At 44.4% G+C, this 27,636-nt stretch overlaps 1 protein-coding gene across 1 annotated transcript in view; it reads right to left on the bottom strand.

Annotated features, from left to right (window-relative positions):
- The window catches only part of LOC147700924 (C-type lectin domain family 2 member E-like), a 280,507-nt gene extending 253,147 nt beyond the window's left edge, over positions 1–27,360 (bottom strand). The window contains exons 1-2 of the mRNA XM_086928545.1: positions 27,212–27,360; positions 19,305–19,386 (exon numbers count right to left, since the gene is read on the bottom strand). Of these exons, the coding sequence (XP_086784671.1) occupies positions 19,305–19,383 (79 nt within the window). The 5' untranslated portion in view covers positions 19,384–19,386; positions 27,212–27,360. The remainder of the gene's footprint in view (positions 1–19,304; positions 19,387–27,211) is intronic.
- Positions 27,361–27,636: the final 276 nt, after the last annotated feature.

Raw genomic sequence — 27,636 nt, 5'->3', positions numbered from 1 at the left:
GGCAGAGTTTAATAAATGATCCTTGTCTCACCAGAGTTTGTTTAGTGAGGCCAAATTCTAATCGCAGTTGGGCTGGTGACAAGCAGTGTGGTAGTAAAGAAAACGACTTAAAGAACCTGATAATAAGCTTGTCCAGATGAGAAGTGTCTCAACTCTTCACTGCTAAAAGTTATAGTTGGAACTAATTTGGTTTGTATTACCTTCAATAGACCCATATGATAAACTAAAAAAAAAACCTTAGCTCATCCTTGGGAAGTGTTGGCTTCGAGCAGTCTGGCTGTGTCAAAGGAGCCAGTGCAAAGCATTTAGAAGTACCAAAACAGTTCAATAAGGGAGAAACATGGCTCTTAGACACCAAAATGATGGAAGGGATGTAGGATGCTGAAGATACTGAAGGATGCTATGGATGCTAATGCTGTGATGAGGGTCTTTTGGGGGCTTCTCCTTGGTCCACCGATATACCTAGAACTCTGGTTGAAATCATTGCCACTGGTCTCCGTATACAGCAAAACCAGTGGTTACCCTTAATTGGGGTTAACTTCTGTCTTGGGAGACCAAACTGCACTTCAGCGACCCTCCTGGGTTCAGCAGACTTGGGTGCCACTTTTGAGGGTCAGGACTTGGTCTCCGAGGCCACACTTCAGCGGTCAGTGGCAGCCAAGCAATCTTGGCTACCAACTCGCCAAGGCTGGCTTCTTCAGCTTTTGAGTCCCTGTAGCTGTAACAGGAGGTCAACCAACTGATACTCAGAGTCACTTCTTCTGTCTGGGGCTCCAGGTAACTTTTCCCCAATCCTGGCACCACTGGCACAGTACTCTCATTACTAGTCCAAGGCGCACCTAGTGCAGTCCAGTCTTTGGTGTTTCCTCTCCTAGACTGATCCATGAAACAGCAAAGCAGTCCTTCGGTCCACTCTTCAGTACAATCTTGATCTGCGGTCAGGGGTGCCACTTTTTTGCCCATTTTGTACTTTCGGGTGACGCAGCCACTACTAGTCAATGGGCTCCCAGGTTCCTTCCCGACGAGTGACGACTTCCTGTGACGTGTGGAATCTAGCTATTCCAGTGTGCACTATTCTGCCCAATGCCAAAATGGCAGGACCTTTTTTTTGGTGTGTGGAGCTCCATAGCCCCCCCCAGAGGTGTGGCTCTCAAAGGGCTACACGCTCATGGGAAAACATGTTCCACAAGTGCTTTCTCCTCACTTTCCCTGATGCCAACCTGTCTGATGGAAAATAGACCACCCCCTCTTGTGTGCGTCCACCATTGGCCTTTCAAAGGTGGCTTCCCCTTTGAAGGTCACCTTTTGGGCTCATTCCTTGCAGCCTATTTAAAAGCCCCTGTGCACCACTAAGGCATCACTTTTTTTCAGCACACAATGCTTCAGCATATTTACAAGGCCACACAAAGCCACCCTACATGGTTTTTCATGGCCTTGTAAATATGGCCCCCTTTCATGCATTAATCTGCGTCAAAAGGGCAGGCTATGGGTGTTACCACACAACACCGATAGATTCAGATGCATTCCCAAGTTTACAAGGTTTCATAAACCTTGGAATGCTTCAAATTCCTATGCCTTCCCAGGGGAGGCATAAGAGATGAGCAACGAGGAGAAATACCTTTATTTTTCTATTTTTGATTTTTCTCTTTCTATGTGTTCTGCATTCTGCAACACACATAGAAAGAGGAAACACCTCTCATGGTTGTTTTTGTGCAGGAATGTGTTCCCTTCTGCACAAAAACAATCATCCCTGCAACGCAGGCACCCTTGCACCATGGTGGAGCATGGCAGCCCATTGTGCACCAGCGCAGGAATATGCTGTAGCTCATAGATACTGTGCATTCCTGCCCTTTTCTTTTGACGCAGGGCAGTACCTCAAGATTCGTTGCAGCGCTACCCTGCCCCAAAACCTCTTAAATGAGGCCCTTGGATTGGCCTTCCTGCCAGGGAAAGATACAACCTTGTCCAATGGCAGTCCCTCTGTGCTACTTCCTGAGATTCGTTAACACCTCCTCTAAGGAAGGACGAAAGCAGTCTTGTGGCTAGCAATCGTAAATGATCACTAGAAAACTTTGGGTAACAGATTGGCAACTTTCAAAAGTTGCTATTTGCTCAAAAATTATATTTTATTCAACTCAGGCCTCAAGTAGGGTTGAAATGCAATGATTCGTTTGACACCTCGAAGTACCGACTTTAGTTGTCCTATTGAGACTTTAGCACAGCTTCGCCACAAAAGGTTACTAGCCTTTCTACACAATTTTACTGTCAGGACATGCAAAAACACATATCTCACTTTTTAATATACAGCACCCTGTCCTTGGGGCTCAATAGGCCTGCCTTATGAATAACTTGTATATATTCAAAAGAAAGGTCTGGACTTTGTCATTACTTGAAATGTCATATTAAGATAGCAGTTTGAAAATCGCTCTGTCAGCCATCAATGGCAGACTCTGAGTCATGCTTTACTTTGTCAAACGTTTTTTTTAAATCGATTTATTATAAACAAACAAAATAACAGTACAGATTCACAGGCACTGCAGTAATCACATTTCTTTGGGCTTCAATAGAACACCATTGCTTCCTTTACAATTAATAGATCTACGATATTTTGGTAAAATCCACCCTCTACATCTCCAAGTCTTCCAGGGAGGTTCAATCTGGCAATTTGGGCAGAGCATCTACGCTTCCTCTATAAGAATTCCACTTACTCCATATTTGCATCCACTTTTTGGGGCATCCCCTGGACACATACACTGTTTTCTCCCGGAACATACACCAATCCATATCTTCAATCCATTCCCTTACAGTTGGAATCTCCTGTGCTCCTCACTTTTTTGCAATATTTCTGTTTGCTACATTTCCCCCAGGGTCACCCACAGCTTCTCTATAGTTACTATGTCAGCTGGTTCCCAAATATTCAACAGGCACAACTTTGGATATGGTTCTCAGTGAGTTACCAGTACTTCCCCCATGCACTTGAGGACGATCTCCCAATATGTCACTATCAGTGGGCACTCCCATAATAACTTGAGTCCTCCTTATAGCCAATTTTAACTAATGTATATCCTGTATAGTATATTCTATGCAGCACGTTCAGTTGCATTAACTTCAGCTTCGACGGGGTCGACACCTCACTGGGTGACGCTAAGGCCTCACGGCATTCCTCTTCATCTAATTCCTGGAGCTTTCATTCCCACTTTGCCCAGAGCTGTTGAAGTGGATCCAGGGAGTTATTAATCAATTTGGAATAAGTAAGCAAGATCACCTTGCGCTGCATGAACCCATCTAAAAGTCGATCTTCAAGGGGCGAGGCCTCTGGAAATGACTCCTACCGCGGCATCGCTGTTTTCAATGCATGGCGTAACTGCAAATTTCTGAATCTCTCACTCTCAGCTAGCTCATACCTCTGCTGCAACATCTCAAAGGTTACCACTGCTCCCTTTTTCCAAAGATCTCCAACCTGCGATATCCCAATAGTGTCCCACTCGGCACATCCTTTCGTTTTTCAAAGTGACCTAAGCTGGTCTGCATCCCATAGTGGGGTGGCCAGTGTTACATTCCTTGCCCATCCCATAATTTTCTGAGCCATGAGCCATATCTGGACTGCGTGATAAGTTTGTCCTATCAACCCCATCTTGGACGGGTTAGAATATAATGCTTTTGTGTAGTTACTACCTCGCATTAACCACCTGTCCATCGCATATCTTGGATCTTCATGGGGTTTATAGATCCAATGATTAATGGAGGATAATTGAGATGCTCAATAATATTTTTTCATATTAGGTAGCCCAATAACCCCTTCATACCAGCTTTGCACCAATTTCGAGATTGAAATTTGGGGTGGGCTGTTACCCCAGAGCAGCGCTCTCTGTGCGTTCTCCACAGCCTTGAAGTAGGCTGTTGGCACCGTATAAGGCGCATTATGTAAGATTTACTAGAAACGAGGTAGCAACATCATTTTGAATAATGCCGCTCAACCCAAGAAGGAGAGCGGCAATGCCTTCCAGTGCTCTACATCGCGTCGCTGCAACGGCAGCAACATGTTGGTAGTGTAGAACCGTTTAGGATCCTTGGTAGTGTACAACCCTAAATATTTAAACCCGTCCTCGGCAATTGTCACTGGACAATCCCTGGGGAGGGAGGGAGGGTCTCCATGCAGTACGAATATCACTGACTTTGTCCAGTTTATTGCGGACCCTGAATAGGTGCCAACATTTGTGAAGATATTAGGGACCTGATGCAACGATCTCGCTGGCGAAGCCAAGTACACTAAAATATCGTCTGTATAGAGGGATATGCAGTCCTCCCAACCTTCTGTCCATCACAGCCCTCGAATTATAGCGTCCTTACGGATCCAACAAGCCAAAGGCTCCAGCGTTAATGCAAACAGCAACGGGGATAAGGGACACCCCTGATGCGTCCACCCTACCCATGTAGTTGTTGCAGGTTCAGTGATGTGTTTCTAGCTGGCATAAAGCCGGACTAGTCCAGATGGACCAGTCCGGAAATCACACGTGCCAATCTGATTGCCAAAAGCTTTGCCAGTATTTTAACTTCTACATTTAGCAAGGAGATAGGCAAATGTGAAGAGCATTTGCTCCTGGGTTCCCCTTATTTATGAATGACCAACAATGTTGCTATTCTCTGATCCTGTGGGAGACATCCCTTCTCTAGACTCTCTTCATACATGGATTTAAGGTATGGGGCTTTCCTGTCAGGTTTCAATTTTTAGAGTTAAATGGGAAGCCCATTTGGGCCTATTGCCTTTCCTGACTGGAGAGTTCAGATGGGTTGGGCTATTTCCTCCCGGGTGTGGTCATTGTCTAGGGCAGAGTTCTTCAATCTGTGGGGCGCGCCCCCTTGGGGGGGCGCGACACCGTCTCAGGGGGGGCGCGCACTCCTCCGTAAATCTCACCTTTGTCCTCTACTGATTGAAGAAACAAACGGCAGAGTGGAGATGCCGGGTCCCAAAGAGGGGGTGAAAACCATTAACCTCCTGCCCGCTAGCGGAATTCCGCTCGTACACTGAGATTTTTAAAAGCGCATGTTACGTGACGAGCTGGGCTCGTCATCAGCGTGCGAGGAGGCTACGCCATGACGAGCCCAGCTCGTCATCAGCGTGGAAGGGGTTAAAGCCTCATTAACAAGAAAAAGGTCTTTTAAAGACCTTTGAAATACTCGTGGCTGTGTGCACGGGAAGCTGTCTCATCCAGGCTGCCACACACTGGGCTTGTGGTGGGGGGGTATCCTTGTTAATTCCTACAGCAGAAATGCTTTAGCTGCAGTGGGGGGCAAGGAGCCCCCTCTTCTAAAACTGAAAGCAACTATTTCAGTGCAGAGGAGACTCCTCGCCTCACACTGCAGATGAAATGAATGACTGTTACTTGCTTTCAGTTTTAGCAGAGAAGGCTAGGAATTTAACCCCGTCCAGGGAGGGAGAGTTCTTCCCTGAGGGTGACAATGTTGCTTTTTAAATTACACTGGCAGGAGCACAATGATCACAGGGCTAAAAGGGCTTTAAATTGCCACAAGACAAATCCCAGTCAGGTGTTTAAACAACCTGCAAATTGCTTCTCTTGACACTAAATATGGATTATAAAGAAGTATGTATTCATTTATGATGTGACTTTTCTGTCTTTATTCCCTTTTATTATCAGTCATATCATTCAGGCAGCCCTAAAACACAATTTAAAGTGCTCTCTATATTTTCTGTTCAGAGTATGCACAGATAAGTGCTGAAAATAGAGTTTTAGGTGACTGCTTATTTTTGTACCACATGGGACATCAAAATAATGAGCTGGCAACCCTAATCATAAAACTGGAAATTTGTTGCAAGATCAGCCCAGTAAGTTTTTATTGTCTTAGGTTAATTAAAACCGTTACAAAAGATACATTATTAGCTTGTGTCATCAAGTAAAAAGTTATAAGAAACAGGTTATTAAAACAAAGAAAACTTTGGTTAAAAAACAGTTTGATGGGGAGCGTGTCCATAGTGTGGGGGCTTGGTCGTTGTTCAATTAATCAGGTCTGGGCCGACTTCCTGATTTTTTAGTTTCAGTTCCAAAAGTTTCAGGAATTTGACCAACTTCCCATTTAATGACGGAAGGCCTGGGTCAAAGCAAGCGATAACGGCTTGCCAGCCCAGTATTTATTTCCTCTACCCTCGATCCCTGGTTAATGCCATAATTGCAATAGCAATAGTTTAACATATCTGAAAACCTGCGCTGACGTCAATAGCATGCTGAGTTACTGCAAGTGTCTTGGAATGTATCCTGCATTCAGACACTTTCATGCTCACCCTGCACTCACAGCGATCACAATTCCCTCATACTGACCCCCATGTACTCACACCATTCACCCTGCACTCAGTGATCACTCTGCTATCACAATGCACTTCCACGGTTTTCCCTGTACCTCAACCTGTAGCCACACAAGCACACTACACACCCTGCACTCATGTGACACTTTACTCACCTGTCCCCCTCACTGCTCAATCTGCAATCTCGCTTAAACAAGCCCATCACTAACCATGCATTCATTAGTCCTACTCTGCACTAAGATGCACACCCAAATTCATATGGTCACCTCAGTCACCCTGCAGTCACTCCACTTACCCTACTCTCACACTGTCGCATACCTCACTGTGCACTCACATGAGCACTCCTGCCACCCTCACAGCACAGAGAGCTAATGTGCCTGCTACAAACAAGGTGTACCATGCAGATCAAAGAACTGAGGGACATATGTTCAAGGAAGTTGCGGAGTGAGGCGTTCGCAGTCATGGGTTAAAGCCTCTCTCCGCCACTTCAGAAACAGAAGGCTGCACCATATTTACAACAATATGGTGCAGCCTTGCGTTTCCCCTGCGCTGGCACTACACTTAGCAGTGTAGCGCCAATGCAGACACCATTGCGCCATAGCACAAGGGTGTCTGGGTGCAGGGAAAATATTGTTTATGTTCAGGAGGGGAACCTTCCTGTACATAAACAATCTTTAACTGCCATTCGTCTCACTTCCATGTGTGCTGCTTAATGCAGCACACACAGAAATCACAAAATTGATTTTTTTTAAAGAGTACAAATACAAGGCATTTTGCTTTTTTCATATGAGCTGCACAAGGCAGCATACATGGATGAATCAAAAATGATGAGAAATAATGCATTTCTCCTAGTTTCGCCAGCTTAAGGTAAGGTTTTCCCTTTTCTTAATTTTAACGCTGCCTCACTTTTACTCTGCCCTTGTATATAGGGCGCAACATCAAAATCAGTGCCTGTTGCAGTGGAATGCCCACTGCAACACCCACTGCCCTCCCTTTCACGCTAAGCATAGTATGAAAGAGGGCCTTATTTACAAGGCAGCGTTAAGCCAAGTTAAGTGGCTTAACTCTGCCGTGTAAATACGGCAATGCCCCTATTACCACCACAACGTCGTAAAAAGTGACGGTGTGGTGTCTATAGGGGCTTGTACATATGCCCCTGAGTATGATGAAATTTGAGTAGCACTATAAAAAAAATTATATGTTTGCCAGAAAGGTGCTATAGAGAGATGAGGTGCATTGTTGTTGAGTGGTAGTGAGGGAATTCATGGAGGAGGAAACATTCATTGTTTTGAACATTATTTGCCGGATATGGCCAGGGATATGCGGGTGGCGGTCGATTATGTAGTGTACCAGATTCCAGAAATTTCTGTCAGGTATTGGGGGGGCCCGACATTTAAAATAATTCAGCTTGGGGGGCTCAACCTTCAAATGTTTGAAGACCTCTGGTCTAGGGAGACTTGGTCATCCTCTGTTAACTGTGGGAGTTGCATTTCTGACAACAAGTCTGTCGCCTCTCTATCCGGTCTGGTAACTTTGGCCGCATAAAACAGCTCATAGTATTTTGTAAACTTATTAGTGATTTCCTGCGGATCTCTAAGAATGTCACCTGTGCTTTCCTCAAACTCCACCACCAGCCGACTCACCATTTCCCTCTTATCGAGCCCTTCCAACAATTTATTCACTTTATCAAACTTGTGGTGGAACAATAAGTGCTGCAGTCAATGAGCAATATATTAACTTAGAAGTCTTGGGTACTCCTGGTACCAATAACTAAGGACTTATAAATAAGTTAGGCTATGCCAGTTGGCCAGAGTACTTGCTCTGAGTCCTGTTTTTCAGATTAGAAAAACAAACAGCATCAGTCCAAAGCTTTGAAGGTGATCATCCAAAAAAAGAGCCATTTCCTCACACTGTTCTTCAACTTCTGAAGACTTAGTTGATGATTTGAAAACAAGCCTATAAATTGAGTACTGAAAAAGTTGCCATTTTCATTCAGACCAACATTCCTGAATCCAGCTGTCAGTTACAATTATCAAACAATTTAGCTTGTGTAGAAAGGAAGTACGAGCAACTCTAGATAGTTATTCCTTCAAATCATTTCTTAAACCTTTGCGAAACAAGGTAAAAACGATAGAGTCTAACCAATCTACTTCAAGCGCCAATAACTTAAATTTCACAAAATAAACTTGAAGATCCTGAGTCCCTCAATTATTTCCAAAAGTTTTTATTCAACTAAATATTTTTGCTTCGGACGATCAAAATTTTCTTGAACTTCACCAAAGAGCCCGGAACTAAAAGGAGAACTAGGGTCAGAAAACTAGAGTTATAACCCAAGGTAGTGCATTTCCCACAATGTTATAGCATGCATACTTTGGCACGAGCCTAGGCATAGATGCATGGCTTGAAAGTGAAGTGCATCTCGTAAATGTCCAAAAATTCTCTTCATTTACAAGAAGTCCCATTGAATTTTTGTTCAGTTAATCCAGCAAACGTAGAGTCTAAAGATCTTTGCTGAAGTACTGGCAAGGACTACTGAAGACAGTATTCTCATTAGTTAACATTTGCACTTGACTAGTCAAATTATTTACTGCTGCCAACAAATCCGGTACTTGATCCATGTCATCAGTCTTATGGCTTTGCAACTTGTTATGAGCAGGTCTTCTGGCAACAACTTGTAGGTCCATTTGGTTTGAACACAGAGCATATTGTTTCTAGCAGAAAATTCAATTTCCAGATTTAAAATGATCTCTGGACTTTACTGTTGCTGGACACTGGAGAGCTGTCAGGAGGTTTTAGGGTTAGGGCTTGTATTCTTTTTGCCTTATTTTTTTATTGTGATAAAATACATCAAATCAGAGTAATCATACACCAAAATGAAGATATAAAAACACATTTTATCACATGATTAATCCAGGAGCAAATAAACACAGAAGAGAAACAGCAATGAACACTAAACAGGGCATAAATACAAAAACCAGATTGTAAACAGCTGTCCTTGTAATTTAAGCCACCTGAAGTACATAAGTGCAAGATGTACAAAGGAGCACAGAATGTAATCCAGGTTTGGAGCCTACCCCAGGGCTCTGTCTGTAAACCAAATACAAGTAAGCAAGCAACAGTAGAGCTCTATACAAGGCATAAGTACAATCAATAAATCTAAACAGCTGCTTTGAAGTTTTATGCCAACAAAATTGTGGAATCTTTTTCGTCATCACACTAAACCCTCTCGTTGAGCATGCCCTTTCAGGGCCCGGTGAAATAGATGGTGCTAAAGGAATGGCAAGAGGTGGACAAATTGCTTCCTCCAGAAACTTTACCTATTGGAGGAGGGTTGACCCCTTACCTCACATTGTGAAATTTGTGATTGGCTTGGGTCGGATCAAGTTCAGGGGTGATGGTCCCTGCAGGACTCCTGGAGATCTTCAAACTAGTGGGAGATGCGTGCAATTTGGCTGGCCCGGGTTCTCTTTCAGGACTCTCTGCGGGCCATTGGGTGTTGTTTCAAACTGACAATCTGGTGGCTAGGTCCTAAGTGAACAGACACTGGGGAGCAGTCCAGGTCCTTAAACTTGATTGCCAGCGACATATTTCTGTGGGCACAGGTCTGGATGCTGGGTCTGTCTGCTCTCTACATTCGGGGGGGTGGAGAATGTGTGGGCCGATCGCATGAGCAGGGACATTCCCTCGTCAAAGGATTTCTCCCTCCTTCCAAGTCTGTTCAACCAGTTGGTGTGTAGTTGGGGCCTCCCTGTGGTGGACCTCTTTGCGGACCCGGACAATGCCAAGGTGGACCTGTTTTCTGCTCTGGGCCGGTGTCCCAGGGCTCTGGGGGTCAACGGCTTAACATCTTCTTGGCCTGGGGGTCTTCTGTAGGCCTCCCCTCCCTTTTCCATTGCTCCGGGCCTTCCTGGTTCGGGTCCTGAGGGACCATACTCAGGTAATGTTTATTTGTGCCCTGTTGACCTCAGGCAAATTGGTTTAATGTCCTGGCTGGGTTGTGTTGCGACCGGGAGTGGGTCCTTCCTGTGGTTCGGTCTACTTTGGTGTTTCGGCCCTTCCCCTGAGCTTTTGAAGATGTTACACTTGATGGCCTGGCGTTTGAGCGGCAGTGCTTAGCTGTTTCTGGGGTCCTGACCATTTGGCTGTTACTTTGCAGGCTTCTCGTATGTCCTCCACTCTTCTGTCCTATGCTAGACATTGGAGGACCTTTTTGGCATGGTGTGCTAATTAGGAGGTTGATCCCACAGTGGCTGACCTATTTTTAGTGATGCAGGTCCTTGAGGATGGGGCTCATTTGGGGCTGTCGGTGGCTTCTCTGCAGTCGCAGTGGTTGGCCATTCAGGCTTTTCAGGGCTCCTAGCATAATTTGAGGGATGACTGGGGCCTGATGCCTCGTTTTTTTCAGGTTCTGTTGAATTTGTTTCCCTGTCTGTCTGATCTTTTCCTTCTTGGAATTCACAGCTGGTGTTGGATGTCCTATTCGGTCCTCCCTTTGAGCCCCTAGAGGGTCTTGAGTTAAAACTCTTTACTTTTAAAACTTGTTTTTTCTGGCCATTACCTCTGCGCAATGCTTGGGCGAGTTGGGGGCTTTGTCTTTTAAGTATCCCTTCTGCAAGATCTTTTCGGATCGGGTGGTGTTAGTGCCAGTACCTTCCCTTGCCTCCAAGGTCAATTCGGCATTTTATCTCAGTCAGGAGGTGATTTTGACTGAATTCTGTCCTGATCCTTCCTCGGCTGAGGAATCCTGTTTGCATTGTCTGGATGTGAGACGGGCATTGCTGTGGTACCTGCAGGTTGTGGAGTCTTTCTGGAAGGGGGACGCTTTATTTGTTAACTTTGGTCATGCTAAGAAGGGTATGAAGCCTTCCATGGCTACGGTGAGTCACTGGATTTGGTCCACGGTCTTGCTGCCTTACAAGTTAGAAGGGGTGGATCCTCCGGTTGGTGTTCTGGGCTGTTCTACTCGCAGTATGGCTGCTACGGTTGCTGAGTAGCAGGGTACCTTTGTGGTGGAGATCTGTAGTAGTAGTAAAGTTAGGACTCCTAACTTTAGGACTCCTAAATGCCTTCTGTGAATACTGAAAGTCTTACAATTAGGATTTTTCTCAATGTAGTAGTAGTAAAGTTTGAAGTCCCAACTTTAGGACTCCTAAACTGGGAAAAATTCCAATTTTAAGACTTTCGGTATTCACAGAAGGCATTTAGGAGTCCTAAAGTTAGGAGTCCTAACTTTACTACTATAAACTGGGAAAAATCCTAATTTTAAGACTTTCGGTATTAACAGGAGGCATTTAGGAGTCCTAAAGTGGGGGAAAAGGTTGCAAGTGTCTAACAGAGTGAGAGACTGCTGAGCAAAATAGTGTACAGAACAGGAATGACTGAGACACTCAGAAATTCATTACCCCTCCCACAAACCTTAATAACACTTAATTCACAGTGTAATTTTCCGAACTGAAACATTTTCAAGCCAAATTATTCACAGAAAAATCATTGTTGTCACTATTATTTAGATACTGCTGGGCAAAGCCAGTTGGCGTAGCTTGTTTTATACATAAAATTTGTGTTGCCTTATATGTCAGGATGTAATGACAGAAAACTCACAAGCAGCCCCCACAGCCTGGCCAGGTCACCTGCTTGGTGAAGTACAGGATTTTTTCCCATACTTTAAGTCATACCCTTAACTGCATGCTGCTAGGAAAGGATCACTAATTAAGTTTATTCGGTCATTCTCCTTTTAGAGTCCAACAATGTTTTTAATCCCACTTCCTGCTAGTGTGCTCACCTAACATCTGCTTACTGTACGGTGCAGGTGCAATAAAGAAGTGCTTTCTGTAGGAGTTATGGCAGGTATGCAATTGGTGGTACAAAATGACAAGGAAAATATCACAGTTGTTTTCCCTTGGTCGCAACTAAAGGAGTGGGGCGGAAGGTCATCAGCAGACTTATGCTAATCCAAATCAAACATGTTGCCATCAAAAGCTACCGCAATTCTGCCTGCTTTGTTGAATCTTTCTGATTTGGACCACTATTATAAACAGGAGAAAATGCCCTTCTTTGCGTGGTCACCCCTCCCCCTTTAATGTTAAGTTTTATTGATGGTTTGTTGTCTCTGCACACTGGGGTACTGCTCTCAGTGCCCAGTGTATGTGTTCTGACCTCTAAAACATGTAGAAATTGTCAAATACATGATTGGTTTTATAGAAAAGTTAATAAGCCATAGTATATGTAGGAAAGACTAAGGGTCTTAGGAAGCTTGTTAAAGAAGGAGTTTAATGAAGCATGTCTGGAGCAAGTCCAGTCAAAACAGTTAATGCCTACATCATTCCAAGCAACGCATAACTTACATATTTGAAACATACAGTGGCATGTGCACAAAACAGAAAGCGACTGACACGAGATAACACGAGTCAAACCACGTGCCATCTCGAGCCAGAAACAGTATACAACACACCTCCCTTCCTGTGAATGAAAAAAAACAATTAAAAAAAATAAAGTCAAAGAATGATAAAATAAAAAAAACACAACATGACAATAAAATCTTAAACACTAAAGCATATACAATTCGAACAATCTTAGTTCATGACAAAATCCTTGTATCTTTCAGGGAGGCGGTGAGACCTAGGACAATTTTTTTAAGGTACCATAAGAGGAATGGGCGTAACATCCCTAAGGGTGACATTCTCACTCAAAGGACTCCCAGAAGAAATTCCTACATTCCCAGGACCCCCATTGTCAGATTCAAAATAAAAAAAAACATTGCTATCATCATTTGACACAACAGTATCTTTGCCTTTAAATATGGAATCTGGAGCAAGTCCAGTCAAAACAGTTAATGTCTACATCATTCCAAGCAACACATAACTTACATATTTGAAAGATGCAGTGGCATGTGCACAAAACAGAAAGCGACTGACACGAGATAACACGAGTCAAACCACGTGCCATCTCGTGTCAGAGACAGTATTCAACAGTATATGAGGCAGAAATACACTTATGGCATAACATGTTAACTGTCCCCAGTGGACTGCAGCACCAATTTTGCCATCCCCTAGTGTTACAGAAAAAAACATGGCTTCAGGCTCGCCATTAATGCCGGCTGACTGTAGTGTAAAATCTTCAGTGCACCCTATTAAAATACCTCTTTTTAACAGGTAAAAACCTCTCTTTCAAATACGAGTAAGTCACTATCATGTAAGCCTTTTATTCCACATGGTAGCATGGATGGTATTTGAAAGTGGAACTTGTGCAAATTTAATGTTACCATTTCCCTACAGTGACTGTAACATCCCATTCCTGCTCCCTTTGTGTAGTAGGGCTAGAGCACAAGGCTCATGTTGAGCTACCCCTGTGGCACTTTATGGTGTGCTAGGATACCGTGCTAGAGTTTCCCCAAAACTCGGTTATATTATGCCTTAGCCTCCAAGCATTCCCTGAACATGTAAACCAACGGCTTGCACTGCTCTTGCTGTTACTAGGGTCTTGAGGAAGTTTTCCCTTGTGCATGTTTGAGCAAAAAAGATACATTAATTTCCTTGTTATTTGGTTCCAACTGTCAGTTTGAACCTGCCCTTCCTGTAAGGCCAAAACCAATGTACTAACACGCGTTTCCTTCAGGAGTCTTGGATAACTTTCTAGGTTGCCATATGTTCCACGTGCCAAATGTGAATTTGCTGCATCAATTGGATACTGAACTTGTTATATAAAGTGCACCCAAAACTGAGCCCCTGGTTCGGCCTACACTCCCTGTCGAACAAGCTTTCTCCCGTCCCACTTACCTGAAGAATCAGCCGAACCTGGGTAGTGCTCTAGTCTTCTGCAGTTCAAGTTCCTCTGGTGACTCCCTTGGCTCCAGTTTCCTCTATGCATCCTTGGTCTCTGCCTCCTGCATGGCTACTCCTGTTCCCCAGGGCCTCTCTGAGTCAAGAGCTCGAGACCTTCTTTGTGCTTCGGACAAGTTGAAGAACTAGGCTAAGTACTTGATATCAGGTTAATGTGCACAAATCCTTTCATAGTAGTAAGCAGGCCAGAGTATCGGCATCTTCAAGATTATAGGCTTGTCTCCAGGTCCCTTTTGTAGATTTTCCTTCAGCTTAAACTGTTATTAAAAAAGGACTGAAGACTTAGTCTGATGAACAGTAGTGCTATCAGAATGCTCTTCAAAGTAATACATGCATGAACCTAGTACCCAGATTGAAGTCTGGAGTTTAACCATGGAAGTGTCATTAACCCCAACCTGTGTTCTGAGTGTAACCTTGGAAGTGGCAGTAACTCCATTCTATATTTCAAGTTATTCCTTGGGAGTGTTTCTTGCTCCAGTCTGTGATTCAGGTTATTCTGCTTTCATTCTGTGTTTTCTGAAAGAGCCTGCAAGTGTATGTTGCTGAACTTAATGTATAATCATTGTTTAAAGAGGCATGTAGCATACTGGTGGTAATTGCCTCGTCTTGTCCCAGTGCATTGCACCTTCGCCAAAACAGAGAACCTGTTCCAGTGCAAATCTACATCGGACCCAGTACTGCAAGTTTTTTTTCTTATTTTGACCCAATGCCCTTTACCCCCCACAAAGGGCCGTGCTTAGTTTAAGGAGGTTCTATTTCTTGAACAAGTTCAGTCCTGCAAGGGATAAGAGGTCCAGCATCAGTTCCAGTTCCTTCACTGCAGTTGGAACCAGGTGAGCGCATAACGGAAGGCCAAGCCTTTCATGCTTTCACCGCTCAGGCAATATGAATGACCAGACTAGATGCATGATCAGGACCTGGCCCAGGCTCTTCCGAAGATGCCCCAAGTGTTTTAGATCTAGCAAGGGCCTTTGAAGATGTACAGCATGAAGCTATGATGGGAGCATTTGTCGCTCAATAACGAACTGGTTCGTTTTTACCCTTGCCACTTACCATGGTTATCTGCTGCAGTTACTTTGGTGGTTCGCATGGGTGCACATCCTGTCCTGCACTATTCACGCTTTGGTGATTTGGGACATCAAGCAAATGCTTCCACTAATGGAAGTGCTAGCCCTGTTCATGGCACAATTACCACTGCAGTCCCAGTGCCTTTGGCCACACCCACTCGTTTTCTTGGGGATAGTAACACATTTGCTGCCTTCTGGAGTCAGTGTCAGTTGCAGTTTCTTTGTAAACCATCAGCCTTCCCCTCTGATTCAGCCAGGTTTGCCTTTATTGTATCCTACCTCAGGGGACAACTATTAATTGGGCTATTTTACTCATTAAAAAGAACAACCTGGTTTTACATTATTTTGAAAGTATTACAGAGATAATGCGCCGGCTCTTTGCCAAGCACATCTTTGCCCGGGCCAGCGATAATAAGTTGTTAAACCTATCTCAGGGCAGTAAGGATCTCCTTAACTATATTAATGCCTTTGGTAAACTAGTTATGGAAACTCAGTTGCCTAAGGAAAAAATAACTTACCTCCTTTTTAGAGGATTGAGGGATGACTTAAAAGATTCCCTGGCGCACAGTGTGGATTTACCCTCAGATTGTGGCGAGTTAATTAATTTAGTTGTTAGGCTTGACCATCGGTTAATAGAAAGAAAATGAGACCGCCTTCGGGGGAACCCAAACTGCAGGTTGTGCGGTCACAGCGGAAAGAGGCAGAGTCTAAGAATCAGGATTGTCCAGAACCCATGCAGATCGGGGACTTGTGTGGCCCCCTGACAAGCAAGGAAAAAGAACGTAGAAAGAAATGAAACCTGTGTTTGTATTGAGGTAAAGCAGGGTATTTTGCATGGGAATGCTTCGCCGGACCAAAGAGAATTTAGAAAGCTAGCACCTTGACATCTGGCCTAGTGCAGAAAAACTATACAGCCTGGCTTAAACATGGGTTAAACAGTTGGGTGGGGTTCTTGAATGGACCCCCATTACCTGGCTAATAGTTCACATAAGATCCCACAACACTTACTGATTTCAGTCACCCTCATCATCTCACTCTAACAGAAGCAGGTTCTGCCCATGCTCGTCGACTCTGGAGCTACTGGCAATTTCGTAGACTTAGCCTTCGCCAGTTCTTTACTCATTCCACAGGTTAGGAAAATGTACCTGAGCATGTTAAAGCTGTGAATCGCTCAGAGCTCTCTTCTAGGATCATTGTAAATCAAACAATTCAATTATCTATAGTATGTGTGAATGAGCATACAGGCACGTTGACCTTTGATCTCATAGACACACCATCCTTCTGGACTATTTTAGGTATCCATTGGCTTCAATTGCACAACCTTGTTGTTGCTTGGTCCCTCCACCTTGTGGTCCCATGACTGTCAAACTCATTGTTATAATTATGCATAGGAAGCCACTTTTCTCTTGGCTTGTGCTGCCTTAAAACCAGAGCCCTTGAACCAGCTTCCAGTCGAATACCAGGTGCTTCAAAACATCTTTGACGAATGGAAGCCAGCAAAACTACCTCCCTATTGGAAGTTTGATTGTCGCATCGACTTGGTGCCAGATGCTGCATTACCCTGCAGTCAAGTTTACACTCTCTCTGAGCGGAGACAGAACATTTAAGGAATATCTAGATGACATATGAGCCTTAGGGTTTATACAACTTCTCCGGCATTATCAGTGCTTATCTTCATTTTGAAGAGGGCTGACAATTTACGGGCGTACATAGATGAAAGAGCCTTGAACAAAGTGACCCTAAAGAATAGATATGCATTGTCTTTATTTCCAGACTTTGCTAGATCAGGTGCATAAATGCACTGTGTACACTAATTTGGACTTGCATGATGCTTACCACCACATTAGCTATAAAGAAGGTGACAAGTGACCATCTTTCGAACTAAGTTCAGACTTTTTGAAAATACAGTCATGCCTTTTGTGTTATGTAATGCTCCAACGACCTTCTGGTACTTCCTCAATGAGGTCCTCCAAGATTTGCTGGACATTTGCGTTGTCGAATATAAATCGAAGACATCTTGATCTATTCACAAAACATGACTTAACACAGAAAAAATGTCAGGACAGTCTTGCAAAAACTCTGAGAATATGCTCTGTGTTCCAAATTGGGCAAATGTGCGTTACATACTCATTCTGTTCAGTTTCTGGGGTATCTCTTGTCTCCAGAGGGGGTGCCCATGGATATAAAAAGGTCCAGGAGATTTTAGATTGCCCTGCACCGACCACAGTAAAGAAGTGCAGAGCTTCTCTGGTTTTTCAAACTTTTACCGAAGATTTATCACCCACTTTTCTGACATTGTAAGTCCCAGCATTAGACACTTACGTAATACGGTACATTTTGAGTGGTCCCAGGAGGCCAATGATGTCTTTAAGTTACTTAAGGATAGATTCCCCACGGCCCCTGTGCTGAGACATCCAGACCCCAAGCACCCTTTTTTTGTGGAAGTGGAAGCTGCCCATGTGGCTGTGGGAGGAATTTTATCACACGGTAACAGCACCACAGGACAAATGCACCCAGCTGACTTTTTTTGCAACAAGTCATTGCTGTTAGGGCACAATTACACAGTGGCCGCATGAGAATTGTTGATAATTAAATTATGCTTTCAAGAATGGAAGCATTACCTGTTCGGTGGCCAGCACATTGTCACAATATATGCTGATAATAAGAATCTTCAATTACTCAGATCTTAGAAAGCCTTGACCCCTAGACAAGTGAGGTGGTTATTATTTTTCAGTAAATTTAATTTCTTCATCACCTATAGACCAGGCACTGAACAGATTAAGGCCGACTTACTACCTAGATGGGATTACACAGATCAGGACCCTCAAAGTCAGACAACACAGAACATTGTAAACCCAGAACCCACCATAGGTCTCTGTGAACAGGAATCTCTCCCAGATAAGATCAGGGAGAGTATGAGTCACGAAGATAAAATCTTGGGTGGCGGGAAATGACAATCACGTATACAATGAGCTTCCTTCTTATAGTACCACCTTATATGTCCCTATGAAAGAGCTGAGAAAGGTAGCTCTAACCTGGTGTCATGACACTCCATTAGCAGCTCATCTAGAAATCCAAACTACATTAGCAAGCTGTCAGCAATGGTTTTTGTGGCCTACGTTGTCCAAGAATGTGCATAACTACGTTCAGACCTGTTCCACATGTTCTCAAAACAAGGCATAGTAAAAACAACAAGATGATGGACAGAATGCTGACAATGCAAACATTCACCTCGGTCATACATCTGGGTATAATCCATTGTTCTTTTGATCAACACGCCACCCCAGTTTGGACCAAGCCATATGCAAATCAGTCTTGACCTTGTTACTCATGGGAACAGTCCACCCGAACTGCCAGTCCAGGTCCTCCCTGGACCAGAAACAAGCATCCTGGGACCGCTTTTGGGGCATCACCCCCTCATCAGCCATGCTAGCTTGAATCCATTGGCACAGCGATGGAGGGGCCCACACCTGGGCATACCCTTGGCCACTTAGGGTGAACATAGCAAACACAACAAGATGATGGATGGAGTTCTGAAACTTTTCAGATACTCATCCCAGTCACAGATCTGGGTTTAATCCATCATAGTTCTTTAACTCACTATGCCACCCCAGTTTGGACAAATGCAAATCAGTCTTCATGGGACCAGTCCAGCCTGACCTGCTATGCCAGGTCCTCCCTGGACCAGAAACCAGCATACTGGGACCGGTTTTGGCGTTTAACCCATCATCAGCCAGGCTAGCTTGAATCCAGTGGCACAGCGAGGTTGGGCGGACAGTGCAGTATTACCTTTTACCTTCCCGAGGGACACCTGATATGACTCATTGACAGCACCACGTTCTCTGTATTCTTTAAATTGGGGTGTGAGGAGGCGAAAAGATGTTCTTTAATATCATTAAAATAGCATGTTCAGCAATAACGTATACAAATAATTTGCTATAAAATGTTTGAAAATGTTGTAAACTCTAGCATTCCATAAATTAAAAACAGAGCCAGCAATGGCCAGTAAGTGTTGCATGCTTTCCATCAAATATGTGCACTTACCAGTTGTAAAACCCATACTAAAGAGATACAACTCACCATTGTACGCTGTATTACCAAATATAACAACGGTTATAAGTAGGCCGATGGAAACAGCTGCCAAAATAGTTCTGCGCATGATCTACAAAAGAAACAGATGTCTGTCCAGTGATAGCACATGCAATGCATAACTCGGACACACAAAAAACATATTTAAGTAAGCCTGTATTATGAAGAAAATAAAACACTGCCTTCTGATGATATGGCTGATCTGTTGGGCCCAGTACCCTCCCCAAACATAGGCATTAAGAACAAACACCATGAATTGCCGACAGATATAAATCCATATATATTATATATATGAGAAATCACCAAATCATCTAGTGCAGTGGTTCGTCTGTGGATAGTATTTTTTAGCATTCTTTATTAAAAGTCCTTTATTTCAGTCCTGACACAGTGGGTCTTCATAAAAGAAAAGAAAACCATACAAACCGCTGCCGTAGTGCACAGCACATTAACCCTTTCGGTGCTCATGACAGAATGGTTTTGTCATGAGCATGAGTGCTCATATGCTCATGATGGAACCATTTCGTCATGTGCACAAGCGCACTGAATTCCTCTGCTGTAAACAGCAGAGGGATTTCCTTTTTTTGACTCAGGAGCTAGGGAAGAGCTTCCCCAACCTCCCAAGCAATTTCTTTTTCTTCAATGTAATGACTATCGCAAGCCGCTCTGACACCATTACATTAAAAATGAAAATTAAATTAGCGGACCAGTTTCAGTTTTAATATTCGTGGGGCTATCTCAGCCCCCGAGCACTGAAGCACTCGGGAGAGGTATCCATATCTCACCTTTCCAATGATACCCCCTCCCTGGAGGATCCCAGCTTAGGGATCGCCGCAGGAGGGCGATCCCCAAGCAGGGATCCACCCACTAGGTATCAGGGAAGGGGGAGCGGCCGCTTTGGCAATGGTCTTTGCTCACCCATTTCAAAATGGGGATATTCAGTCTTTCTGCTCCATGGGAGGCACTAGCCCCCATTGTGACCCCCCCACCCCCTGGTATGCAGAAAGCACCCTAGACTCCAATTATTTTTTTTATATAGTTCAGTGATGGGGGCAATAGCCCCTGATCTGCCCCCGGGGGTCTGAAAACCCACCAAGCATTATTATTTTTGTTTCAAATACATATATATTGGAGCTGGCCAAATTGGGCATTGATTTATTTACTTATATAGCGCTTGAATTGACCTCCAAAGGGTATCTATCCGCTTGGGACGGACCGCGAGAGTATGTTGCAGCTACAGCTTTATCAGGAACAGTATTTATTTATTCATGCCAATGCCCACACCCCAAAAACATTGCCATGGTCTTTCGGTCCCCCCTTCGCTGGGAGGCAGATGGCGGCAATAGCTCCTTATCTGCCCTCCAGGGGGTCTGGAAGCCCAGTATGTGCCATGGATTTCCTTTTATTATACGTAGGGGTGGGAGCTGAGCAAAATAGGCATTCCAATGCCCCACTCCTCCATAAAAATTAGCTATGGTCTTTCTGCCTCCTCTGGGAGCAGGTGGGGGCAATAGCCCCTGATCTGCCCGCCATGCCTCAGGGGCAGAGAGACAACTAGGTGCCTGGGATTATGCTGTTTTTTTTATACGTAGGGGTGGGCACTGCCCAGAATCGGCATGCTAATGCCCCACCCCCCAAAATAATGTCTGCAGTCTTTCTGCCCCCCTTAGAGGGATATCGGGGCAATAGCCCCTGATCTGCCACCTCCCGGGGCTGCAGAAAGCCCAATAGACACTGATCTTTTTTACAATGTTCCCAGTTGTGGATTTTGGGCCCTAGCACAGGCAGCACCTTGGGAAACATAGCAAACCTGTACATTGTTTTAAACTGGACACCCATGGGAATCCAGGATGGGTATCTGTGCCTCTCACCAGGTTCTGTTAACCAGAATTCTTTGCAAACCTCAAACTTTGTACAAAAAAACACTGTTCCTCACATTTCTGTGATGGAAAGTTCTGGACTCTGCGGGGAGCCTAAATTGTCCACACACCCAGCTTCCCCCCCCCCCCAAGTCTCTCAATAAAAATGGTATCTCACGTGTGTGGGTAGGCCTACTGCCAGCGACAGGACACGTCCCAAATTGCAACATGGACACATCACATGTTTTCACTGAAAACTTATTTTAAATGTGCCTAGCTGTGTATTTTGGACCCTAGCTCAGCCGGCACCTAGAGAAACTTAGTAAAACTGTATCTTCTTTTGCAAACTAAACACCCAGGGGAAGCCAGGATGGGGTAAGTTGCAAACCTCAAACTTTGTAAAAAAGTAACACAATGTCCTCATATTTACGTGATGGAAAGTTTTAGAATCTGCGGGCGCCACAAACCTTCACCCACCCAGCATTCCCCCAAGTCTCCTGATGAAAATCATACCTCTCTTGTGTGGTTAGGCTTAGTACACGCAACAGGAAACGGCCCAAAACATACTGTGAAGACTTCAAAATTATCTATCACAAAAAGGTCTTGGTTTGGCGAGGGAGTCACCAGCCTTTTTCGTCCCGAGCTCGGTGGGCATCAAGGAAACCCTACTACACCCAGATATTTCTGAAAACTAGACACCCTGAGGAGACCAGGATGGGGTGGTATGTGTGGATCCCTCAAAGTTTTCCTACCCAGAATCCCCTGCAAACCTCATTTTCCTTACATTTTTGCCTGAGATCACCTCGCCAGCACAAATGGCCTACCACCCAGCATTCCCCTTGGTCTCCTGATAAAAATTATACTGCACTCGTGTGGGTGGCTAATGCAGAGTCAGCCTAAAAACGCATATTAAAAATATAGCGCTTAGAGCAGACTTCTTCAAACTGTGGGGCGCGCCCCCCTGGGTGGCGCACCATAATCTCAGGGGGGGGAGCACACTCCACTTGAAAATCTCACCTTTGTTTTCAAATGTCCCAAGTCGACTTGAAAGTACGTTTACTTCCTACATTGCTACCCCATTTCAAATGGGGCTTTTGGATTGGCTAATTCATGCACGGCAGCCAATCAGCACTTGTAACGTCATCACTTACGTTACACTACTGAAGAAGAAAGCATTTAGGACAGGAAGTGCCGCAAAATCAGGAGCATAAAGCTCCTCAATTATTTTTTTTACTTTTTGATTAGTGTGGGGTTTCTGCACTCTTGCTCTCTGCTGCCTTTTACTTCCATTGGTTGCTGTACTGTCCTGTCGAGTTTATCTTGGTCTGAGATCTGCATTTTGAAGAATTATTCTGCTGTGTTCTCCTGCTGCTGTCGGAAGATTGAAAGTTAAACCACCAGTGTATCTGCAGCGTTCGTGCAAATATTCTTTCGATGCAAACATACATTCTTTTGATGTTTTCAAAGTCCGGGAAGTGGTGGGTGGGGGGAGGAGGGTGGGGTAGGGGAGAGAGGGTAATTCAAGGCTCATACTGTTAGTTTTAACTATCTTGCACTGGAGCACGACGTGCTTATTCTTTTGTAATTTAAAGAAACCTCCCCTGTCCGGAACAGAGGAGTGTTTCTTATCTGGGAGGCTTGCAAATGTCTTCTTGGTACCGCGGTTTTGTAAAGTATGGTGAACAGAAACTGCAATATTGTTCTGTTTCTGTACACGTTATTTTTTTCCTCAATGTAATTAGATGCATCAAGTAAAATAGATGTGGGGAGGGAAGCTTGAAGCGAATGTCTGCACACCCGAGTAAAGTTACCAGCAAACTCTAGAGTTCGTGTGCAGCAGGTTATTTAATTCAAATCTATTTAGAAAGGGCCTGTGGCTCTCCAGACCTCCGCCTTCCTCCATTTCACATGCGTGCCTGCCATGGACTTTTCTTTTACAAATCAGCAATGTGTTGTCTTCAGTTGGACCAACTAATCCGGGCACGGTCAGCACTACAGCTCCCAGAATACATCATGCAGTTAATGAAAGTGAGCTGAGTAGAGTTGGTGACACCGAGTCACTTGGCAGGAAATATTGAAATGTTTCTTGTTAAGGCCTAAATATAGTAATTCGATGTATTCAGCCTCCGTGTATTGTGCGGTGCACTTGCCACCCGAGTGTGTTAATCAGTGAGTGCCAGTTGTAAAGTGTGTCACATTACAACACATGCAGTTACTCACTGTGCTAAGGTGACATAGGTCAGACCTCCATTGCCCGGTGCAGGAAGAGAGTTTAAATCATGATCTACTGTTACACTGACCTGGTATGCTATGAAAATGTGCTTTTACTGGCACCGTCACTTTGCTCAAATGGTTGCAATTCCATATATTTAGGTTTCCCTCATCTTCACTGCTTGATTTTGCTCCTGAGAAAGTGTCACTCCTAGTAGTCATTGAAATGTTACTCACAATTACGCTGAAGTTATGAAAATGCCACACATAGCATTGTGAAACTTTGGCACACCAATGCAGAGAAAGGTAGTTTAAAGAAATTTGCAATGGGGCATAACGTGCTCATACTGCAGTAGTGTAAAGAAACATCTCTGGGGGTTTCAGCAAGGTCCGTGGGAACAGAGCAGGGAGAAACAAACTCTGTGTGCTCAATTATAGACAATTGAAACCTGGAGCACAGCGCCTGCTCCTGTTTAAAGAGATTTTCATTTTTACAATATTATAAAAACTCATATCCAAATGGGAATCACCTATTCACTCTTAGGCAGCCACTTGTTACCAGACAAAAGACCACCACAAGAGAGCAAATACATTTTATTTTCAGGAAGTAAAGCAAGAGTCCCTCATCCTCACGGAATCTGTACAAACAGCACAACTGCTATCAAAACTCTTTTGCCTTTCAGGTCGTCCTATTTATGTTGAGATTGGGTTCTCAGCACTTGCGGTATTGAAGACTAAGTACCGTTCAAGACTGGATGTGAATGGCTGTAGCGAAAATCCATCCACGGATTAACCGTCTCTGTGGTGATAAACAGGCCCACCTGTCACATTGATTATGACACCTCTAACATTAATCTATGTCATGTGTAAAACGAAGCATCCTAGTAAAAACAATTTGCGAACATTTTATCTTGGAAAATTGTGTTTTGGGCTGTGTAGTAAGCCTGTCATTTAACCACACTCCCTCACAAACCTGCAGTTTACTAAACACTGTTATTGTGTTGAATATTATTTGCCGGATATGGCCGGGATATGCGGGTGGCGGTCGAATATGAAGTGTACTAGATTCCAGAAATTTCTGTTTAGGTGGTGGGGGGGGGCCCAACATAAAAAAATTCAGTGGGGGGGCTTAACCTACAAAAGTTTGAAGACCTCTGGCTTAGAGCTTACTGTGCTATCCTCACAATATCTATGTTTTTGGCCCTTCTCAGTCACAGGCCCTTGCCCCACCAACACAAGTGAGGTATCAGTGCAGAAGGCAGGCTCTTATCAGAGTTTCTTGGTAAATATGTGTTTCATGACTGGGAGGGAGTGGGTCGAGTTTCCTTAAACCAGCTGAATATGCAGGTGCAGTGCATGAACTGTGTGAGTGAGTCATGCTGCCTGGGGCTCGCTCACTCCACACTTGTAAATTGCGCCTGCACCAGGCATTTTCTAATTTGCAAAGTTTGGTGCATGTGCAGAGTTAGGCAGCCCCGAAACCCCCCGGAATGACTGCTTCCTACAACCAAAATGCAAACAACATTCAGAGCTATGAAAACAAGTTCATTTGATGCAAAGAACTGTTAACAAAAACCAGGTCAAGCTAATGTAGCTCTGGTAACTTAAACACAACAGCAACAAAAAACAAACAAGCATTGGCATAGCCAATAGGTCTAGCTTTTTGGACCGTATAAGTATTTAGTTAGGCAGCAGAATATCCTTGGTGCAACACCAACTGCTGCATGGCTAAACACTTACAAGGTCCCAAATGCGAGACCTATTAGCTATGCCAATGCTTGTTCACTGGTGTTGTTTGGCATGCATAAAGTTTCCAGAGTTTACATATTTTATCCTTGAATAAAAATTCCAAGTAATTACTGATGAAATACAGTTTCTAAAACAATGTCCTTTAAGCTAGATACAAGATTAAACACATGTTTTACCTCCTTTCATGAACATGTAAAAGAGAAACTCCAGCAAGCCGACAATCTGGCCTCCTATGCTTCTCAAGAGCCACGCCACTTCAATAAAAATATTACCAGCAGGCCAGGCTTCCACTCCTCTGTAGAACAACGCTCATTGGTGCATCTCAAGCGTCAGATCTCTGCCCTCCAGTTTTGAGAGGCATGTGGAGGAAGTAATTTGCACATATGAACATGTGACCTGAGTGTGTACTGAAGGGATTTCTTCTTATACAGCACACATCCTAAGCTTATATCTCTCAAGGCACTCTGAGAAGTGCTAAAGAAGTCATTGGCAACAGAGGCGGGCAGCACACCACTTAACGGGGTCTCTAAGGAAGAGCCGAGCTCGAGTGGGCTCTGCTCTAAGAGGTTATGCATGAGCTGAGCCCCAAAAATATTTGGCAGGCAAATCATGCAAACATCATTTTAGAGTGTAATAAGGGTCTTCAGAATTCAAATAAACATGTTTCTAACACACCGGAGCGTTTCACTTTAGAACCTCTGTAATGAGGCATTTATTGAAAGTGTAACATTCCCTTCCCCACCCTGAAGACAATGCTATCCGTGACTCCGAAGGAAGTCCGTTGTCATGTGGACATAGGTGTTGCCAGGGCTTTAAGTGAGATGAAAAAACGGGGGGGGGGGGAAGGAATTAAGGGCTTGGCTTAAAAACATGTAAACTAAGTATCTGTGCTTAGCATAGTGTGCTGCCCAATTGCATTTTGCTGTTTCTGTCATTGCATCCAGGTTTATGATACAACAAGTAACATCATACCTCCAACAAGTCAGGACTAGTGGCTTTGTCAATGGTTGTTGTTTGCATAAGATAAATAGGCAGCAACTATGGCTGGTATATAAAATTGAAAAATCTTCCACTTAAAGCCCTGGTGACCCCACGACAATGTTGCTGCTCCTGAGTTTCAAAAGGACAAGGGAAATCCAGAGAGAAAAGGACTCTCTTTAAAGAATTTCCCTACCCCTACAACGCTCACCTGGGATGACGTCATGCCGTAACTTCTCCTCTAGTGAGAAGTGAGCAGCGCACATCCATGTGTCTGCTGTCAGTACAGTCTGGACAAAAGGACCGCCTGTGCCAGTGCACAAAACAGAGCCCGATGAACCCGTTTCGAGGCCTTTTTCATAAAACTGCTGGTGCTCAGCACCGGTGAGACCCCGCCCACTTAAAGCCCTGCGTGTTGCCTCTACCCTTATCATAGAGGAAGCTACTATATATCCTTTTAAATCGAACACGAGTGTTTTTTTGTGCAGTGCACATGCTGAACTGAATGAAAAAGGAGGCTGGGTGAAACAAAGTGTATGCTTAGGATCACACATTTTGGTCACAAGCTGGGACTGATCCCATGTTTTCCCGTTAAACAGTGTGTAATTCAGCCACTAACTAATTGGGTATCCTCCCCCACCCTTTGACCAGGGATTATGGGTTGTCCTTCATTCTTAGAGGAGGAGATTAGAGTGCAGGTGATAAACAGAATCCATGTTTTATTTCAGGCAGTCAACGCTTGCCCAAGGACAGAGCAGCGCTGCACAACAGGCGCAGGCTACGACGATTCACTGAATGCCCATCCCGGGGTCAGATGGAGCCATTAGGCCACATCATCTCCGTGAAAGCTCGGCTCGCTTTAGGCTCCAGGGTCCCACAAGAGCTCGAGCCGAGACAGGAGTCTGGGTGGAGCTATCAGAAGGGAACGGAAATCTAGGAGAAGCTTTAGTTTTAAGACGCTCACTACGTTCAAAACCTGTCCTGATGTACGTAACGTGTGCGAGCCTCTCTGCGCTACAATAGTACTGTGTGTCTGCAGATGGTGAGAGTGCATGAATGTCAAGTGTTGCACCGATAAAGAGAGAGAGGGAATGAATGGCTCACCTGCAGTGCAACGAGAGTCCTTTCAGGGGGTTCACCCGAGGCAACAAGGGTCCCTGGGTGCTGCTACTTCCCCGCTCCTTTAGCGAGCGCGATTGGTCGCGGAGTCACGAGGCTGGGCTATGACGGTTACCCCGATCGCTAGCTTTTCCAGGAGGCGGCTAATTAAAGAAGGTGTTTTACTTCCCTGTGTGGTTTGGCACCTCCTCCCATTACCCAGCACCTGGCAGCGAGTTTATTTCAAAAAGTACAAGTTCCATTGCTTGCTCATTCATGGCTTACTTCATTGCTACGTTTGGCATCTCACAGCTCAGGTCTAACTGGTCGCAGAATGCTCCTGTGCATCCAGTCCGTGGAGTCCACGTGCCAGGGCTTGGTTCTTGCCGTATGATCTGCTGTGAAATCCTCTATTGCTTTCATAACCTGGC

The sequence above is a fragment of the Lissotriton vulgaris genome, chromosome 7 (genome assembly GCF_964263255.1).
Source record: "Lissotriton vulgaris chromosome 7, aLisVul1.2, whole genome shotgun sequence".
In the NCBI taxonomy this organism is placed as follows: Eukaryota; Metazoa; Chordata; class Amphibia; order Caudata; family Salamandridae; genus Lissotriton; species Lissotriton vulgaris.
The sequence above is the reverse complement of the archived record's forward strand: the minus strand, read 5'-3'. Positions and strand labels throughout refer to the sequence as shown.